General features: G+C 42.7%; 1 protein-coding gene across 1 annotated transcript in view; it reads right to left on the reverse strand.

Moving 5' to 3' along the window:
* Window positions 1-905: 905 nt before the first annotated feature.
* Window positions 906-15,473, reverse strand: part of LOC106584882 (ras-specific guanine nucleotide-releasing factor 2) — a gene marked incomplete at its 3' end in the record, with an annotated part of 149,821 nt that continues 135,253 nt past the window's right edge. The window contains exons 18-19 of the mRNA XM_045706972.1: window positions 1,875-1,990; window positions 906-1,140 (exon numbers count right to left, since the gene is read on the reverse strand). Coding sequence (XP_045562928.1) covers window positions 906-1,140; window positions 1,875-1,990 — 351 coding nt within the window. The remainder of the gene's footprint in view (window positions 1,141-1,874; window positions 1,991-15,473) is intronic.

Consider the following 15,473-nt stretch of genomic DNA (forward strand, 5'->3'; position numbering starts at 1 on the left):
ATGACATTGAGCATGAAGTCATCCAGGTGTCCCACACAAATGTACCCAAATGTACCCAAGTGGCCAAATTGGTACAGTGATACATTTTGATGTAAAAACTATATACAAAATACAAAAATTATATTCTAACACACCACTCAAATAAAGTACCAAAAAAATACAAATATAAAATGTTGAAAATTTTTAATTACAAGGGTAACCATTTACATACATTAAATGTACAGTATTGTGAGGACCCTCAGTCCACTACACAAAATTGTGCTGCTTGTGCCATGGCCCATAGCAGTCTCTTTCTGCTGTAAAGCAGAGGGTTACTGAACAGTTAGTGCAGGTGATGGGGCATTTCCTGTGACAAAGGGCACAGCGTCGCCTCCCCACTGTGCCCTTTTTGCCCTGAGGCACATTCATGCCTGCAGAGATGAATTTAGGCAGGTGAACACCACTGGTTGAAGGAGCAGAAGAACTAGAGGGGACAGAAGGTGCTGCAGTGGTCTTGCTGTAGGCAGCAAGCTCCTGGATTAGCAGCTCTCGGAAGGCTAGCTGTGAAATGGGGGGCTTTCCACAGCTGTTGGCCATTTCCTTCTGCATGATAAATGAATTGACAACAGCAATGTCGATAAAATGATAAAAAAAAGTCTTGTACCATTTCATTGTCTTGTGTAGCACATTATAGTAGCCTATAAGTGCATCCGACAGGTCTACACCCCCCATGCTCTTGTTATAGTCTTTGATGGCTGCAGGAATGGGGACAGTTTTGGCTGTCCATGCCCCAGTAGCGTCCTTCACACGCCTGATGACCTGATCTCCACTGAAGGACTTGTGGATACTGGAGCACATGACCACCTCCCTGGTATCCATCCACTTGACAAAGAGAAGGCCATCTTCACGGATCCACCGCATGGTACCCCGCTCAGCCCGCTTAGGCATGTCGTTCACCTTGGTTTTAGGAAAGCCCACTCTGTTGGGCCGAATGGTGCCACAAGCCCACATATCCAACCTCCTCAGGTCTGTGAACAGGGTAGGGCTTGTGTAGAAATTGTCCACAAACAGTTTGTAGCCCTTCCCCAGCAGTTGAAAATCTAATAATGCCATGACAGAGTCATAGCTGAGTCCCTTACCGGTCGCACAACTGCTCTTCCCCTCATAAACAAAAAAATTGCACGTGTATGCACACGCAGAATCAGCCAAAACAAACAGTTTGTAACCCCATTTAGTTGGTTTGTTACGCATGTACTGTTTTAGGCTGATTCTGGCCTTTGAGGCTACCATTCTCTCATCTATGGACAGGTTCTGGGCGGGCTGGAAATAGGTCTTGCAGGCCTCAACCATACTGTGGTAGAGAGGTTTAATTTTGCATAGCCTGTCATACCCTGCTGTGCCTCGCTTCTTGTCATTGTCCCCGTCAACTTCTGGGTCACTAATATGAAGCGCCCGTGAGATTGTCAGAAACCTTTTACACGACATGACAGTGGAGGGGAAAGGCAGTTGATAGAGGGGTGCAGTTTTCCAATACTGTTTCAGGGTTTTCAGCTTGACTAGACCCATGTACATGACCATAGATAAATAACAGAAAATATCTGTCATGGAAATAGGCTTCCATGCATCTTTTTTGCCTGCCTGCTTCTTTGCACCATATTTATTAGTGTTCAAGACAAGGGAATCAATCACTGCAGACGTAAAAAACAGTTGAAAAAGTTGCATGGGGCTGTAGTTGGAGGTCATGTCCAGCTGAGGTCCTGGTTGCCTTTTAGGTCTGAATACTGGAGGTGGTGGGCCCACATCCTCCACCGTCACAGAGTGCCAACGACCCTCCTCCTCTCTGATTGCTGGCTTAGCTTTGCCCCATCTCCTCTTCTTTGTCACAGACTTCACACCTGGCCGGGTGGGGGTAGGTGTGGAGCCGGAGACAGCAGGGGTCCGGCTAGATGAACCAGCTCCTGTGGGGGATGGGCACCTTGGCAGTGGGGGCTCCCAATCAGAATCAGAAGGACTGTGAAGACACAGACACACAGATTATATATAGAGTTGTGAAACCAATGTCTAGATAAAATACATGTAAAAAATATTTTATATATACAGACAGATTATATATAGAGTTGTGAAACCAATGTCTAGATAAAATACATGGAAAACATATTTTATATATACAGACAGATTATATATAGAGTTGTGAAACCAATGTCTAGATAAAATACATGGAAAACATATTTTATATATACAGACAGATTATATATAGAGTTGTGAAACCAATGTCTAGATAAAATACATGGAAAACATATTTTATATATACAGACAGATTATATATAGAGTTGTGAAACCAATGTCTAGATAAAATACATGGAAAAAATATTTTAGATATACAGAGATTATATACAGAGTTGGAAAGGCCATGTCTAGATAAAATACATATTTTTGTACATGTATCTAATATATACAGACACAGACACGCACTCATAATGTTTAGCCATGTGTTTCACACGGTTCATTACATATATATGTCAAATAAATACATACAAAATAATATATATATATCTCCAAACAACTCAAAAGAATAACATTTGATATTATCAACATTTGATATTACTCACCCGTCCAAAATCGCGTCCTTTCCATGCAGAAACATGTCCTCAAATTCCGAGTCCACACTGGACTCAAAATCAGATTCTTCTTCAAGAAGCTCCGTTTCACTATCTCTATCTATTTCATCTATTATGTCTTGTACATCTGTATACCCGGACTTAGCCTTAGATTTTACAGATTTACTAGCCATAATTATAACGATAAAATAGCTGGAAAATATCTCTACTCAAAACTGCTGTGCGCAAACAGATGTGGCTCCGGCGGCTGGAAGTTTCAATGGCGAATGGCTGCGTTACGCACGGCTTTCGTTCAAGAGCTGGTCATTCAGGGTATTACCATTTCATACTGGCGTTTACCTTAGCTCATTGGCTATCTGCCAAGGTAGATTTCAAGACGATCAGTGGTGATTGGTCCGAAATACAGTCAATCAACGAAGCACTGGTCATATCATTGGCGCGCAAGGATGTCATTGTTAGGTGTGTTCGAATCAGGTATTTTCGGTCAATACGTCCCGCAAAAAGAACAATCAAGTATGGTTGTGTTACTGGCAAACAGGAGATTGCAACAAAGCCAACCATGACTGGATAAACGTCAGTTTAGCGGGAGTAATTACATCGAATGCTTCGGACAAAGTTGAAGGAATCAGAATTCATGACACTAGCCGGTTCGGAAATGTTTCGTGTTATGCTATAAAAATGGATTTGATAGAACAAACGACCATTTATTGTGAAGATTGGGCCTTTTATATCACCAAAAGAAGAAGATCTTCAAAGGTAATTGATTATTTTATTGCTATTTCTGACTTTAGTGACGCTAATGTTTGGTTGGGAAATGCTACTCTAATGCTTGTTTGCGGGACGTTGTCCTCAGATTATTATAATCTATGTTTTCACCGCAAAGCCTTTTTGAAATCGGACAGTGTGGTTAGATTAATGAGAGTCTTGTCTTTAAATAGCTGCAAAATAGTCATATGTTTGAAAAATGGAAGAAATAGTATTTCGAAGGATTTTGAATAGCCCGCCACAGGATTCCACTGGCTGCTGAGTGGGTGGCACGCTAGCGTCCCACCTAGCCCATAGAGGTTAAGGTAGAGTCTTCATATTCAGGATTCCGTTTATGTCTACCCCAAAGACAACGTGTGTGGAGCAAGAGCTTCCTGTGACAACCGGAAGTGGTTAAAAACAGCCTAGAGCTATTGTCATATAAAACGCACATAGTGAAAATCACGCAACTCAACCATCTGTCATTCAGTCAATTCCTAAGGTAGAGACTTCTTATTCAGGATTCTGTTTATGTCTACCCCAAAGACAACGTGTGTTGAGTAAGAACTTCCTGTGACAACCGGAAGTTGTTAAAAACACCCAAGAGCTATTGTCATATGGCCAACCAGCAGATAGTGAAAATCACGCAACTCAACCATCTGTCATTCAGTCAATTCCTAAGGTAGAGACTTCTTATTCAGGATTCTGTTTATGTCTACCCCAAAGACAACGTGTGTTGAGTAAGAACTTCCTGTGACAACCAGAAGTTGTTAAAAACACCAAAGACCTATTGTCATATGGCCAACCAGCAGATAGTGAAAATCACGCAACTCAACCATCTGTCATTCAGTCAATTCTTAAGGTAGAGACTTGTTATTCAGGATTCTGTTTATGTCTACCCCAAAGACACCGTGTGTTGAGTAAGAACTTCCTGTGACAACCGGAAGTGGTTAAAAACAGCCTAGAGCTATTGTCATATAAAACGCACATAGTGAAAATCACGCAACTCAACCATCTGTCATTCAGTCAATTCTTAAGGTAGAGACTTCATATTCAGGATTCTGTTGATGTCTACCCCAAAGACAACGTGTGTGGAGTAAGAGCTTCCTGTGACAACCGGAAGTGGTTAAAAACAGCCTAGAGCTATTGTCATAAAACGCACATAGTGAAAATCACGCAACTCAACCATCTGTCATTCAGTCAATTCTTAAGGTAGAGACTTCATATTCAGGATTCTGTTTATCCTTACCCCAAAGACAACGTGTGTCTATTCTTTTTGCAAAAAAAACTAAAACACACACACACACAATTTGTCCATAGGGACATAGTGTGGGGCTTAGAGGCTTATACCGCCTTCAATAGTTATTTTCGTTCAAACGATTCAAGAACCGTCAGACCTAGAGCTCCGAAATTTTAGAAACCTGTTCTAGAGCTCAAGTCGATAGTGCACGGTGATTTATGTGGCTCTAGAAGGTTCTCAGACCGAGAAACCGCCTCGTGCATTTGCAATATTTTCAATTCATTTTGAATATCACGGACATGGCGACATGTAGGAATGTCCCAGAGTCGCAAGACTAGGTGCATTGAAACCACCTCGGCCCATAGAGACGGACCCAAATGTCTCTGTCCGATAGCTCATTCAGGGACCCCGTAGTAACGCCCTGAAAAAGTGGATTTTCAGCACCAATTAAGGCCATTGCTCGGGCACCGAATGACCTATCGAGCCGAACCTTGGGATTCGGGGTCGCCTCACATAGGCCTACACATATTGTCAGAGCTGGACCCGCAGCTATAACGTAACTATGTGTTTTATGTTTTTTTATGGTTAAAATTGAAAGCACTGTGAATTATGGGCCTTCTCTGACATATGTGATAGTTGGCTTCTATATGAGTTGGAAAAAGTTGATTTGGTGTCAGATGGTATCAGTTTGGTGTCAGAATGACATCTAATTGACTGATGGACGCTGACTGCTGGGTGACGAGCAATGGAGAGGAACCACAGTCACTGCCCGGCCATCCCGAGTTCATCGGGCCAGTCAATTATGCATTTCTGCAGTATTTTTGAGCATGCCTAAATTTGTGATGCTAAATGCCCATTGAATCATATTGCAAACGTAACGCGCAATATTGCAAATGTAACGTGCATTTGCAATATGATTCAACAGCAAAAAATATCACCAAAGTTGACATGATGAATCATATTGCAAACGTAACGCGCAATATTGCAAACGTAACGCGCAATATTGCACATTTTTGGGTTACCAGGACCATTTTTTAAAAACGGTTTTAAATACTTTTAAAGGACATGACCACCTCCTTCACCACCGTGGGAGCACCCCACGTTGATCCCAAGTCAGTGGGATGAAGAATGAGTGTTTTATGGATGTTTTAAGGTACGGTGGGGACGTGTCCGTATGCACCTGTTTTCATTTGGGTTACCAAGTCAAAATTTTCAAAACGGTTTTAAATACTTTTAAAGGCCATAACCACCTCCTTCACCACTGTGGGCGCACCCCACGTTGATCCCAAGTCAGTGGGATGAAGAATGAGTGTTTTATGGATGTTTTAAGGTACGGTGGGGACGTGTCTGTAGGATATTCACATGGTTTTATTTTGGGTTACCAGGCCAAAAAAAAGGGGGACAGAGCAGCCAACCTCCAGAGAGGCTGACTGCTCTGCCCCCCTTAAGGACAGTGGAACTACGGACCTCCAGGCCTCTAGGCCTTCACCCACTCTCCGGGGAACACCCATCTCTCCGGACATGAGAGTAGAGCTTACTCCCTGGAGCCTTGGACCTCCAGGCACCTTAGCCTACACTCACTAACCGGGTCAACACCCCTCTCTATGGGCATGACCTCCAATGGGGGATACCCCCCACCTCCACAACCTCGTACACCATCCGAACCAGGGCACCCACACTTAAGCACCCTTCCCCGGACACTAAAGCATATAGCCCCGCTGCTACGAACCGCGTGCACCTGGTCACCTGAACCGACCTATGTGCACCTGGTCACCCGAAACAACCTATGTGCACCTGGTTACCCTGCCGCTTTCCGCTCAGAGACTAAGTCCACACCCGTGGATTAACGGATGATGGTGGTACTTTACACCCGAGTCCCCACCTTCTTATGTCTACCCCAAAGACAACGTGTGTGGAGCAAGAGCTTCCTGTGACAACCAGAAGTTGTTAAAAACAGCCTAGAGCTATTGTCATATAAAGCGCACAGAGTGAAAATCACGCAACTCAACCATCTGTCATTCAGTCAATTCTTAAGGTAGAGACTTCTTATTCAGGATTCTGTTTATGTCTACCCCAAAGACAACGTGTGTTGAGTAAGAACTTCCTGTGACAACCGGAAGTTGTTAAAAACACCCAAGAGCTATTGACATATGGCCAACCAGCAGATAGTGAAAATCACGCAACTCAACCATCTGTTATTCAGTCAATTCTTAAGGTAGAGACTTCATATTCAGGATTCTGTTTATGTCTACCCCAAAGACAACGTGTGTGGAGTAAGAGCTTCCTGTGACAACCGGAAGTGGTTAAAAACAGCCTAGAGCTATTGTCATAAAACGCACATAGTGAAAATCACGCAACTCAACCATCTGTCATTCAGTTAATTCTTAAGGTAGAGACTTCTTATTCAGGATTATGTTTATGTCTACCCCAAAGACAACGTGTGTTGAGTAAGAACTTCCTGTGACAACCGGAAGTGGTTAAAAACAGCCAAGAGCTATTGTCATTTAACCTGCACATAGTGAAAATCACGCAACTCAACCATCTGTCATTCAGTCAATTCTTAAGGTAGATACTTCTTATTCAGGATTATGTTTATGTCTACCCCAAAGACAACGTGTGTTGAGTAAGAACTTCCTGTGACAACCGGAAGTGGTTAAAAACAGCCAAGAGCTATTGTCATTTAACCTGCACATAGTGAAAATCACACAACTCAACCATCTGTCATTCAGTCAATTCTTAAGGTAGAGACTTCATATTCAGGATTCTGTTTATGTCTACCCCAAAGACAACGTGTGTTGAGTAAGAACTTCCTGTGACAACCGGAAGTTGTTAAAAACACCCAAGAGCTATTGTCATATGGCCAACCAGCAGAGAGTGAAAATCACGCAACTCAACCATCTGTCATTCAGTCAATTCTTAAGGTAGAGACTTCTTATTCAGGATTCTGTTTATGTCTACCCCAAAGACAACGTGTGTTGAGTAAGAACTTCCTGTGACAACCGGAAGTGGTTAAAAACAGCCAAGTATTTTCACGGCCGGATAAAAAACGTACCCGATTTAATCTGATTATTACTCCTGCCCAGAAACTAGAATATGCATATAATTAGCTTTGGATAGAAATTAGCTTTGGATAGAAAACACCCTAAAGTTTTCTAAAACTGTTTGAATGGTGTCTGTGAGTATAACAGAACTCATTTGGCAGGCCAAAACCTGAGAAGATTCTGTACAGGAAGTGCCCTCTCTGACCATTCCTTGGGCTTCTTGACTCTCTTTATTGAAAACTGAGGATCTCTGCTGTAACGTGACACTTCCTACGGCTCCCATAGGCTCTCAGAAGGCGGGAAAAAGCTGAATGATGTCTTTGCAGCCCCTGGCTGAAAAACATTAGCGCATTTTGATAGTGGTCGATCTGAGTACAATGAGACTGAGGCGCGTGGACGAGCCGACCCCATGTTTTTATTATTTCGTCTTTGAACGAAAACAACGACTCCCGGTCGGAATATTATCGCTTTTTTACGAGAAAAATAGCATAAAAATTGATTTTAAACAGTGGTTGACATGCTTTGAAGTACGGTAATGGAATATTTAGAATTTTTTTGTCACGAAACGCGTCGGGCGCATAACCCTTCGTCACCCTTGGATAGTGTCTTGAACGCACGAACAAAACGCCACTATTTGGATATAACTATGGATTATTTTGAACCAAACCAACATTTGTTATTGAAGTAGAAGTCCTGGGAGTGCATTCTGACGAAGAACAACAAAGGTAATCCAATGTTTCTTATAGTAAATCTGAGTTTGGTGAGGGTCAAACTTGGTGGGTGTCAAAATAGCTAGCCTGTGATGGCGTGCTATCTACTCAGAATATTGCAAAATGTGCTTTCACCGAAAAGCTATTTTAAAATCGGACATAGCGATTGCATAAAGGAGTTCTGTATCTATAATTCTTAAAATAATTGTTATGTTTTTTGTGAACGTTTATCGTGAGTAATTTAGGAAATTCACCGGAAGTGTTCGGTGGGAATGCTAGTTCTGAACGTCACATGCTAATGTAAAAAGCTGGTTTTTGATATAAATATGAACTTGATTGAACAAAACATGCATGTATTGTATAACATAATGTCCTAGGGTTGTCATCTGATGAAGATCATCAAAGGTTAGTGCTGCATTTAGCTGTGGTTTTGTTTTTTGTGACATTATATCCTAGCTTGAAAAATGGGTGTCTGATTATTTCTGGCTGGGTACTCTGCTGACATAATCTAATGTTTTGTTTTCGCTGTAAAGCCTTTTTGAAATCGGACAGTATGGTTAGATAAAGGAGAGTCTTGTCTTTTAAAATGGTGTAAAATAGTCATATGTTTGAAAAATTGAAGTTTTGGTATTTTTGAGGAATTTGTAATTCGCGCCACGCCTATCATTGGATATTGGAGCAGGTGTTCCGCGAGCGGAATGTCTAAAGGTAAGAAGTTAAGCCATTTTGCCACAACTTTGGAAGCATGCTTGAGGTCATTGTCCATTTGGAAGATCCATTTGCGACCAAGCTTTAACTTCCTGACTGATGTCTTGAGATGTTGCTTCAATATATCCACATACTTTTCCTCTCTCATGATGCCATCTATTTTGTGAAGTGCACCAGTCCCTCCTGCAGCAATGCACCCCCACAACATGATGCTGCCACCCCTGTGCTTCACGGTTGGGATGTTGTTCTTCGGCATGCAAGCCTCCCCTTTTTTCCTCCAAACATAACGATGGTCATTATGGCCAAACAGTTCTATTTTTGTTTCAAATCAAATCAAAGTTTCTTTGTCACGTGCGCCGAATACAACAGGTGTAGATCTTACAGTGAAATGCTTACTTACAGGCTGTAATCCAATAGTGCAAAAAAGGTATTAGGTGAACAATAGGTAGGTAAAGAAATAAAACAACAGTAAAAAGACAGGCTATATACAGTAGCGAGGCAATAAAAGTAGCGAGGCTACATACAGACACCGGTTAGTCAGACTGATTGAGGTAGTATGTACATGTAGATATGGTTAAAGTGACTATGCATATATGATGAACAGAGAGTAGCAGTACTGTAAAAGACGGGGTTGGCGGGTGTTGGGTGGGACACAATGCAGATAGCCCGGTTAGCCAATGTGCGGGAGCACTGGTTGGTCGGCCCAATTGAGGTAGTATGTACACGAATGTATAGTTAAAGTGACTGTGCAAATATGATAAACAGAGAGTAGCAGCAGCGTAAAAAGAGGGGTTGGGAGGGGGCACACAATGCAAATAGTCCAGGTAGCCATTTGATTAGCTGTTCAGGAGTCTTATGGCTTGGGGGTAAAAACTGTTGAGAAGCCTTTTTGTCCTAGACTTGGCACTCCGGTACTGTTTGCCATGCGGTAGTAGAGAGAACAGTCTATGACTGGGGTGGCTGGGGTCTATCACAATTTTTAGGGCCTTCCTCTGACACCGCCTGGTAGATGGCAGGCAGCTTAGCCCCAGTGATGTACTGGGCCGTACGCACTACACTCTGTAGTGCCTTGCGGTCAGAGGCCGAGCTATTGCCGTATCAGGCAGTGATGCAACCAGTCAGGACGCATTCGATGTTGCAGCTGTAGAACCTTTTGAGGATCTCAGGACCCATGCCACATTTTTTTAGTTTCCTGAGGGGGAATAGGCTTTTTCGTGTCCTCTTCAAGACTGTCTTGGTGTGTTTGGACCATTCTAGTTTGTTGTTGATGTGTCTGTCAACGTTGTGTCCAGAGCATGGAGGCGCTACCAGGAGACAGGCCAGGACATCAGGAGACGTGGAGGAGGCCGTAGGAGGGCAACAACCCATCAGCAGGACCGCTACCTCCGCCTTTGTGCCAGGAGGAGCAGGAGGAGCACTGCCAGAGCCCTGCAAAATGACCTCCAGCAGGCCACAAATGTTCATGTGTCTGCTCAAACGGTCAGAAACAGACTCCATGAGGGTGATATGAGGGCCCAACGTCCACAGGTGGGGGTTGTGCTTACAGCCCAACACCGTGCAGGACGTTTAGCATTTGCCAGAGAACACCAAGATTGGCAAATTCGCCACTGGCGCCCTGTGCTCTTCACAGATGAAAGCAGGTTCACACTGAGCACGTGACAGACGTGACAGAGTCTGGAGACGCCGTGGAGAACGTTCTGCTGCCTGCAACATCCTCCAGCATGACCGGTTTGGCGGTGGGTCAGTCATGGTGTGGGGTGGCATTTCTTTGGGGGGCCGCACAGCCCTCCATGTGCTCGCCAGAGGTAGCCTAACTGCCATTAGGTACCGGGATGAGATCCTCAGACCCCTTGTGAGACCATATGCTGGTGCGGTTGGCCCTGGGTTCCTCCTAATGCAAGACAATGCTAGACCTCATGTGGCTGGAGTGTGTCAGCAGTTCCTGCAAGAGGAAGGCATTGATGCTATGGACTGGCCCGCCCGTTTCCCAGACCTGAATCCAATTGAGCACATCTGGGACATCATGTCTCGCTCCATCCACCAACGCCACATTGCACCACAGACTGTCCACGAGTTGGTGGATGCTTTAGTCCAGGTCTGGGAGGAGATCCCTCAGGAGACCATTCGCCACCTCATCAGGAGCATGCCCAGGCGTTGTAGGGAAGTCATACAGGCATGTGGAGGCCACACACACTACTGAGCCTCATTTTGACTTGTTTTAAGGACATTACATCAAAGTTGGATCAGCCTGTAGTGTGGTTTTCCACTTTAATTTTGAGTGTGACTCCAAATCCAGACCTCCATGGGTTGATAAATTGGATTTCCATTGATTATTTTTGTGTGATTTTGTTGTCAGCACATTCAACTATGTAAAGAAAAAATATTTAATAAGATTATTTCTTTCATTCAGATCTAGGATATGTTGTTTAAGTGTTCCCTTTATTTTTTTGAGCAATATATCTATCTATCTATCTATCTATCTATCTATATATATATATAGGTCATATTGGTCATGGCGCAGCGGTCTAAGGCACTGCATCTCAGTGCAAGAGGCATCACTACAGTTCCTGGATTGATTCTCTAATGTGTTTTGTTTGGTAAATTGTTTTGTAAATATTAATTCACATTTGTGGTACCACTAAATAAGCAATTAATTATATAAATCAATATTTGTATTATTAAAATATTTTTTTTATAATGGAGGGAGTTAAAAAAATTTACACCAAAATGTGCTTCGAATAACCTTTTTCGAGGGTTCTTCAAAGAACTCATAGGGGTTCCCCCACAGTTTCAATTTTAAGAACCCCTAAAGGATACTCCAGGAACCTTTTCTTTTTAGTGTGTAGGAGTAAATGTCAGTTGACTTTTCATAGCCGAGGATTCAGAGGTCAAGACAACATGTGTGAGAGGAGAGAGAGGAGAGGGGGAGAGAGCGAGAGAGTGAGAGAGCGAGAAAGAAAATATCGAAACACACGGCGGGAGTATCTATGATTCTCTGAGGACTGGGTAGGGGATCCACGCCTTCCGCTTCTCCCTTCCCTCAGCTCGGGGTTCTGGGCTGGGAGGGTTGGGAGGGTGGCTTCAGCTCTCGCCCTAGCTTGGATCCCCGCATCTCCATGTTGCCTGGGTTGCGCCCACCCGGCTCAATCCCCCCCTTCCCCGTTAGGCACAGCCGCATGGCGCACCCCCAATATCAAGGTGCACATATTTATATAATGATTATGAATTCGGAGGGTAGAAAATATTAAAAGCATTAGAGTTTTAAGAATTGTGTGTGTTCAATTATTTGTGACATTGTGGCATTTATAGCATATTGAAGTTCAAAGCAATAGGATTTGAAGCAATAGACTACCCACGTGTGGTCAACTATTTCAGCACTGTTTCGCGCTGCTCTGAGACAAGCATGCGGACTTGTCTTGATAGATCATTGAGATTTTTTGTTTCATTGAATCTCCATTTGGGTATTGGTTAGACTACAATTCGGGTGTGGAAATGTTATGCTCTTAGTAACTGTAGCCTACTCCCAACAGGTCACGTTGTACATCGCCATATTTCCTTAACGAGAGTCTTGTCTTTAAAATGGTGTAAAATAATCATATGTTTGAGAAATTGAAGTTATAGCATTTTTGAGGTATTTGTATTACGCGCCACGCGATTCCACTGGCTGTTGACTAGCCCAGGGAAGTTAAGAAATTTAAGAACTCTCAAGAGCAGCATGATTTTGTCCTATATAAACGTCACAGAAATGAAGCACAGGGCAGGATGGATGAAGCTAAGAGGGGTTACTTTGCTGAGAAAATAATTGAAAACAAAAATGACCCTAAAAAGCTTTGGAAATCATTTACGGAACTAGGCTGTAGTAGTACTTCCAAAAACAAACTAAACAGTATTGGACTGAACATCAAAAGGGAGATGGTATATGAAAAAGCAGAGGTTGCCAATGAATTCAACTCTTTTTTTAAATTCTGTTGCCAGCAAGCTGGTTAGCAAGCTGCCCACCAGTTCTGGTATGGAAACAACCAAGTCAAGAAGTATTATGTAGAGTCAGGGGTTCAGCCAAACTCTTTTTCTTTTGCAAAGGTATAGCAACAGCCAACATAGTCAGTATGCTGGCAGAGCTTAAATGCTCCAAAGCCACAGGCCTGGATAATATTCCTGCAAGGTTTCTAATAGATTCTGCTGAGCAAATTGGCCCTTGTATTACACATATTGTTAATCTCTCTCTTGAACAAGGCACCTTTCCCAGGGACATGAAACAAGCTAAAGTTATACCTCTGTATAAGAAGGGGATAAAGTCTGACCCTGGGAATTATAGGCCTGTATCTATCCTCTATGTAACATCAAAGATCCTGGAGAGAATTATACATGAGCAAATGTATGAATATGTTAACAAACAGGATCTAATGTATGATTTTCAGTCGGGTTATAGAAAAACGTTCTCTACTGATTCATGTCTACTTTACTTGACTGACTTCATCAGGAAAGAGATTGATGAGGGAAATCTGTGTGGAATGGTACTGCTTGACCTACAGAAGGCCTATGATACAGTTAACCACTGTCTCCTAATCTCCAAACTGGAGGCTCAGGGGTTAAGCAATATCCCTCTAGGCTGGGTAGATTCCTATTTATCAGGAAGGGAGCAAGTAGTAGAGGTTAATGGTTCACTATCTCAGGCAAAACCAATGAGTTGTGGCATTCCGCAGGGGAGCGTGCTTGGGTCTCTGCTGTTTTTATTGTATATTAATGATATGAAAGATGCTTGTTCTTGCCGTCTTTTTCTTTATGCGGACGACTCTACACTTCTGGTGTCTCACAAAAGTAAAACTATGTTGGAGAGCATACTTAGCACAGAGCTTACTAACATTAGCAAATGGCTTGGAGATAATAAGCTATCTCTGCACTTAGGGAAAACTGAAGCAATTATTTTTGGATCCAGACCTAAATTGTGTAGGTCGTCTGAAATCAGAGTGGAGTTAGGGGGTGAGGTGCTGACTACTAAAACCTCTGTTAGCTACTTGGGATGTATCCTTGATGGAAGCTTGGGAGGTGTGAGCATGGCCAATAAGGTGCTAGGGAAGGTTAATGCCAGGACTACGTTTTTGGCTAGAAAGTCCAGGCTGCTTGATAAGGACTCCATGAAAGTGCTAGCTACTGCCCTCATTCAATGCCATTTTGACTATGCTAGTACTTCCTGGTTTGGGGGCTTATCTAAACTCTGGGGATGCTCCAGATAGCCCAGAATAAGTTGATCAGGGTAGTGCTGAGGGTGAGTCCACATACTCACATAGGCAGGAGCTGTTTTCAGGAGCTAAACTGGCTGCCTGTTGAGGCTAGGTTGTCCCAGATTAGACTAGGTTTGGTTTACAGGAGTATTTATAGTCCTGCGCCCAGATATCTAAGCAATTACTTTCCTCGTGTTAGGGATGCACACAATCACAGCACCAGATCAGGTGTTGCTGATGTGTGCTTATCTTCTTGCCGCGTGGATCCCGTAACCGGGATCAACATCCAGCGAAAAAATCTGAGCGCCATATTCAAAACCAAATCTAATCATTTCTGTTTCTCAAACATAGGACTATTTTACACCATTTTATAGATACACTTCTCCTGAATCGAACCACGTTGTCCGATTTCAAAAAGGCTTTACAGCAAAAGCAAAACATTAGATTATGTTAGGAGAGTACATGACAAAAACATGACAAAAACAACCACACAGCCATTTTCCTAGCAACTAGCATGCATCACAAATACCCAAAACACAGCTAAATGCAGCACTAACCTTAGACAATCTTCATCAGATGACACTCCTAGGACATCATGTTACACAATACATGCATTTTCTGTTCGATAAAGTTCATATTTATATATAAAAACAGCATTTTACATCGGCGCGTGACGTTCAGAAAATATTTTCCCTGAAATACTGCCGGTGAATTAGCACCACAATTTACAAAAATACTTGTCATAAACATTGATACAAAATTAAACTGTCATTCAAAGAATTATAGATGAACATCTCCTTTATGCAAACGCTATGAAAGATTTCAAAAAAGCTTCACGAGGAAAGCACTCTTTGCAATAATCTGAGTACTGAGCTCAGAAAAATACACTAGGCTATACAGATAGCCGCCATCTTGGGGACATCTAAAATCATACATTGCATTAGAAATATTCCCTTACCTTTGATCATCTTCATCAGAAGGCACTTCCAAGAATCCCAGGTCCACAACAAATGTTGTTTTGTTCGATAAAGACCATAATTTATGTCAAAATAACTCCTTGTTGTTCGTGCGTCCAGTAAGCTACTCCAAGTGTAGAAAGCGCGCGGACGATGTCGCGACGACAAGTAAAAAAAAGTTATATTTAAACATGTCAAACGTTGTAAAACATCAATCTTTAGGGCCTTCAGAACGTGAAGATTCAATAATATTTC

The sequence above is a fragment of the Salmo salar genome, chromosome ssa24 (genome assembly GCF_905237065.1).
Source record: "Salmo salar chromosome ssa24, Ssal_v3.1, whole genome shotgun sequence".
Classification (NCBI taxonomy): Eukaryota; Metazoa; Chordata; class Actinopteri; order Salmoniformes; family Salmonidae; genus Salmo; species Salmo salar.